Source organism: Chenopodium quinoa, unplaced genomic scaffold (genome assembly GCF_001683475.1).
Source record: "Chenopodium quinoa cultivar QQ74 unplaced genomic scaffold, ASM168347v1, whole genome shotgun sequence".
NCBI lineage: Eukaryota > Viridiplantae > Streptophyta > Magnoliopsida > Caryophyllales > Amaranthaceae > Chenopodium > Chenopodium quinoa.
The window spans coordinates 1,965,076-1,971,075 of NW_018743503.1; the positions used below are offsets into that span (position 1 = coordinate 1,965,076).

General features: G+C 43.4%; 1 protein-coding gene across 1 annotated transcript; it reads right to left on the bottom strand.

Moving 5' to 3' along the window:
- Window positions 1–2,165: 2,165 nt before the first annotated feature.
- Window positions 2,166–3,724, bottom strand: LOC110739568. The gene is made up of 3 exons (XM_021920024.1): window positions 2,818–3,724; window positions 2,321–2,601; window positions 2,166–2,189 (listed from the first exon to the last, which is right to left on the bottom strand). The coding sequence occupies exons 1-3, from the start codon at window positions 3,722–3,724 to the stop codon at window positions 2,166–2,168; spliced, it is 1,212 nt and encodes a 403-aa protein (XP_021775716.1).
- Window positions 3,725–6,000: the final 2,276 nt, after the last annotated feature.

Genomic DNA, 6,000 nt, shown 5'->3' on the forward strand with positions numbered 1-6,000 from the left:
CATGGACGGTGGCTAGGAGCTCTTTTTCAGTCGTTGTGTAGTTTCTTTGTGCTTCATCAAGAGTTTTGCTAGTGTAATAGATGGCATGGAGCTTTTTATCCTTCCTTTGCCCAAGCACAGATCCAACGGCATAGTCCGAAGCATCACACATGAGTTCAAAAGGGAGCTCCCAATTTGGTGGTTGAATGATGGGAGCCGTGAACAAAGCTTCCTTCAACCTATCAAAGGCTAGCAAACAATCATTAGAAAACACAAAAGGGGCATCCTTTACCAACAATTGAGTGAGCGGCTTAGCGATTTTGGAAAAATCTTTAATGAACCGGCGGTAAAAACCCGCGTGTCCAAGAAAACTCCTTATACCCTTCACATTAGTGGGGGGAGGGAGGCACTCAATAACCTCAATTTTGGCACGATCAACCTCAATGCCCCTACTAGAAAAAACATGTCCCAACAAAATACCCTCTTCAACCATGAAATGACATTTTTCCCAATTAAGCACAAGGTTCACCTCTTGACATCTTTTTAACACTTTAATCAAATTACTTAGGCAAGTGTCAAAAGATGAACCGCAAACAGAAAAGTCATCCATAAATACCTCGATTGATGATTCAAGCATGTCGGAAAAGATAGACATCATACACCTTTGAAATGTAGAAGGTGCATTACATAATCCAAATGGCATCCTTCGATAAGCAAAGGTGCCAAAAGGGCATGTGAATGTAGTCTTCTCTTGATCCTCGGGTAGGATAGGGATTTGGAGGAATCCCGAATACCCATCCAAGAAGCAATAGTGACTATGTGATGCCAACCTTTCCAAGATTTGATCGATAAAGGGGAGAGGGAAGTGGTCCTTCCGAGTGGATTTGTTCAATTTTCGATAGTCTATGCACATTCTCCACCCGATGACCGACCTTGTAGAAATGGTCTCACCCTTATCGTTCTTGATAATGGTCATGCCCCCTTTTTTTGGAACAACTTGAACCGGGCTAACCCACTTGCTATCGGAGATAGGGTAGATTATGCCCGCTTCAAGAAGTTTCAAAACCTCTTTTTTAACAACTTCTTTCATGTTGGGGTTGAGCCTTCTTTGGTGCTCAATTGAGGAGTCATGATCATTATCAAGCAAAATCTTGTGCATGCATATCGTGGGACTTATCCCCTTAATGTCATCAATGGCATACCCAATGACACTCCTATACTCCCTCAACACAACTAGGAGTTTCTCAAGGGAAGTGTCATCAAGGTTGGTATTGACAATAACGGGATAAGTCTCATTATCATCAAGAAAAACGTATTTAAGTGAAGGGGGAAGGGGTTTAAGTTCAACCTCAGGAGGAGGCGTAGACCTCTCCTCTTTTACCTCCACCTTAAGTGCTTCAAACTCCCTTGCCTTGCCATGTAGGGGTTGGTCTAGCAACAACTTGTACCCCTTAGCTTCATCATCATCATTGTATAAACTTTCCGTGAGGATCGCTTGTAGAGTATCTTTGCTATTGTTCATCATCTTCAATTCCTCCACTTCTCGGTCAAGAGTATCGATTCTATTGATATCCTCATACATAGGCTTCCTCATGGCTTGCGAGAATGAGAAAGAAATTTTCTCATCTCCCACATTCAATGTTAGCTTGCCTTGTTTCATATCAATTACCACTCCCGCCGTGTTCAAGAACGGCCTTCCCAAAATGAGAGGAACCTTGTTGTCCTCCTCCATTTCCATCACCACAAAGTCACAAGGTACAAAAACTCTTCCCACTTGTACCGGTACATCTTCAAGTATTCCCATTGGTAATCTAACCGAACGATCGGCTAATTGTATTGAGATTCTTGTTGGCTTCATCTCACCAACTTTTAAATTTTTCGCAATTGAGAAGGGCATCAAGCTTACACTTGCCCCAAGATCACAAAGAGCATCCATGGCTTCCATATCTCCAATCTTCACCGGAATTGCATAGCTACCCGGGTCACCAAGCTTTCGGGGAAGCTTGTTTTGAATGATTGCGCTCACCTCCATTGGAAGGGAGATGGTTGCACTCTCTTCAAGCCTACTTTTGTTGGACAAGAGATCTTTTAAAAATTTCGCATATGTAGGCATTTGTGACATAGCATGAAGAAAGGGAATGTTCACTTGGAGCCCTCTCATGACCTCAAGGAACTTTGAAAACTTCTCATTCAATTTTTTCTCTACCAACCTATGAGGGAAAGGAATAGGTGGCTTGTAGACTCTCATTGGGGGTTTCTCCACTTCAACTTCAACTCCCTCTCCTTTCTTTGTGTCTCCCTCAACACTCTTTTCTTTTTCTTTTCTCTCAACTTCTACCACCTCATTTTCAACATCATTCTCACTTCTCACCTCCACACCCTCATCTCTCTTTTGTGGCACATCTTCACTCATTACCGGACCTTCATACCCTCTCTCAGACCTCAATGTGATAGCCTTGACATGCTCCTTCGGGTTCACAACCGTTGAGCTTGGAAATTGACCACTAGCATTGGAGGTAGAACTCCCAACTTGTTGTGCAATTTGAGCTAGTTGATTCTCAATTATTTTGTTGTGCGCTTGAAGTTGTTGGATGTTGGAGCTCATTTCTGCATTGCTCTTCCCTTGTTGATTTATGAAAGACTCAAGAGCGGCCTCAAGGGAAGTCTTTTGGGGTGGAGGAGGTTGTTGGTTGAATTGCTGTCTTTGTTGGTTTGGATGGCGGTATGGGGCTTGGTGATTTTGTTGATTTTGGTTGTAGATGTTTTGAGGAGGGTTGTTGTAGTTGGATTGTTGGTTTTTATTGGGTTGTCTCCACCCTTGGTTTTGTTGCCTCCAACCTTGATTGAAAGGTTGCTCATTTCTTTGGTTCACGGCCGCAACTTGCTCATTAGTAGCATTGCAATATGAAGCCATGTGATCATTACCCCCACAAGTCTCACAAGACATGACTTGTGGTTGTGGTTGTGAAGAGGAGGTACCGCTTGAGGAGGTTGCTTGGTCTAGCTTGTGAGCTAGCATATCAAACTTTGAGGCAATGAGATCTATTGCACTCAACTCATGCATACCTTTCTTCTTCGGTTGACTTTCTCTTCTATCATATCTATAGGCGTAATGCCTTGCAACTTCTTCAATCATATTCTCGGCTTCTTCCACCGGTAGCTTTTTAAGACTACCACCGGCTCCGTTGTCAAGATTGGCCCTTGAGGTAGGAGTGAGACCGTCGTAGAAGCTTTGAATAATCATCCATAAAGGCAACCCATGGTGTGGACACTTCCTCTTTAGATCCTTGAATCTTTCCCATGCTTCACCTAAGGTTTCATCATCCTCTTGAGTGAAGCTTGTAATATTCCTTCTCAATTCCGCGGTCTTTTCGGGCGGACAAAACTTCCCAAGAAATGATTTGGTAACCTCTTCCCATGTTGTTAAGGATCCTTCTTTCACGGACCTCAACCAACACTTAGCCTTGTCCCTAAGAGAGAACCGAAACATATGCATCCAAATGAATTCCTCCGTGTGGTTGTTTTGCTTGATGGTAGTGCACAACTCAAGGAAGTTGTCTAAATGAGCTAGAGGGCACTCATTTGCACTCCCCCCGAACTGTTCACTTTGGATCATCCTTATGAGTTGAGGAGAGAACTCATAGTTGTTTGCATTGGTGGTGGGAAGAAGTATGCCACTCCGAAGTTGGAATGCATCGGGGTGGTCATAGTCTTGTAGAAGTGGAGGAGGCGGTGGGTTGGCCATCTCTTGCTCGTTGTCAAGATTATCCTCCGACTCGGAATCCGTATAAGCTAGAGAAAAATCCGGCGTGCCTTGTAGGAGCCTTCTTACGTTCCTCAAAGTTCTATTTAACTCCGGATCTACGGGGATAAGCGGTGATTGCTTACTCCTCCGTGTCATGCACAGTCAAACAAAGCTAAGGAAAACGTTAGCAATGACTATCACAAAGTAAACACGCTTAAACAAAAACAAAATAAGAAGATTATATACATATACACAAATCTAGACTCATTCAACAATAACTTATTCAATGTGACTTTGCCTCCCCGGCAACGGCGCCAAAACTTGATAGGACGTCGTCAACCTATCAAGAAATAATACCTAACTCGATCCTACTAAACTAGTAGCAAGGGCAAGAAAGGGTCGAACCCATGAGAGGCGTTGAATCAACCACCAAATGTTATTGTTTAAACAAGCTAGATTAAGTCGGGGGTTTTAAGTTGGTATTACGTCACACTATTCTAATTCAAATCAACTAATTCTAAGAGGTGATTAACAATATTAAGAAGGCCTAGGGCATGGGTTACACCACTCAACTTCATCACGGACCACAAGTAGCATGCATAGAAATGGTGATTTAGGGGATAAATTAGGGGAAGTTATCAAATGCACCCAACTACTCTCTCAAGCTAGAGGGATTACTTGACATCAAAACCATAACCTACTCTCGTGATTATGGGCAAGAAACAAGTGTTAAAACATCCTCACGATAACATGCAAATTCCCTTGACTAGAAATTCCTATTCTCATGGCAAATCAAGTCAATCAAGCATAAGGGAGCTTCCTCAAGTTCATCTCTCGATCCTTCGTTGAGGAAGCTAGATAAATAATTCAAGCAATGGCCAATTACAAGAATTAACAATGAAACCTCTTAAACTCAACTAATTAACACCCCACAATTAACAAATTAGTACATGCAACAAGTGTTGGTGATTACATTGAGGGTTCACCCAAACCCTAGAAATTAGACTACTCACAATCCATGGAGGTTAAAGCAATTAAAGATTTCAAGGAATTCATGAACAAATTAAAACTAAGAATTAAGTAGAATCTAACAATTAAACATGCAAAGAACAACCAAACAATTAATAAAAAGCAAGAATTAAAGATAGAAGAGAGAAAGAAAGAGTAAGAAAAATTACTAGAAGCTTCAATAATTGACTAACAATGGTGGAACTTGTCTTCTACAATGATTGGATTGAAAACCTTCAAAACAAGAACTAAAATCTATGCTAATTTGAGGATTTTTGTGTTTCAAACTAAGAGGAGTATGAAAATCTGAAAAAAATTGGGAACCCCTCTAAAATGGTCCAAAGGGGCTATTTATACTACCCCCTAAAATAAGAGGACGGAGAAAACAAGAAACGGGTAAACTGTAGGCCTGCACGGACGTGCTGAAGTTGGCACGTCCGTGCAGACCAAGGCAGAAACTCGGTTTAAGACGACCTGCTGCAGCACGGGCGTGCACCTTTGGCACGTCCGTGCTGCATCATCTGCACGGACGTGCAATATTTGGCACGTCCGTGCTGCCTCATAATCACGGAAGCACGTCCGTGCTGCATCATCTGCACGGACGTGCAATATTTGGCACGTCCGTGCAGGCCTTGGCAGAAAGATGGGTTCAGGTCTGCACTCCTGCACGGACGTGCAACATCTTGCACGGCCGTGCAGGGTCTTCTGGGCCCTTTTCTTCGTGTTTTCTTCTACGATGCTCTTGTACTTGGATTCTTTCCATCATTTCCTTGCTTCTAACCTCGGTTTGGTAACCATGGGCTTCATTTGGTCGTCTTTGGACCTAAAATCTCAACAAAAACACTAACAACCCGTGAAGCATAGGATACACAAAAATTGCATAATAATAGGGTAAAAGTGAACCAAAACACAAATTTTTTCAGGTAAACTAGGTTCAAATACGCCCTAAAACCGCATAAAATAGCAAGTTATCAAATTCCGAGGCATAAGCACGTGAAACGAGGCACCAAGCTTCGAGCACCATCCCCGGCTATGGGTCTTAGCTTTGCGCAGCCCACATGTTGCTACCGAGGGAGTGCGTCGTGCTACTGCGCAAGTGTGTAGGAGCACTAGCAGCTTGGTGTGGGAGGGCGTGCGTGCGAGAAAGTTCCATGGCGTGGCAGCAGCTAGTTGCAGCAGCCAAGCGCGCCATGGAGTGCGGGCTGCCAGGCAGCGCCTAGCACCAGCTCGGCCCGCAAGGTCGGGGCTGCTAGGCAGCGCCCAGCACT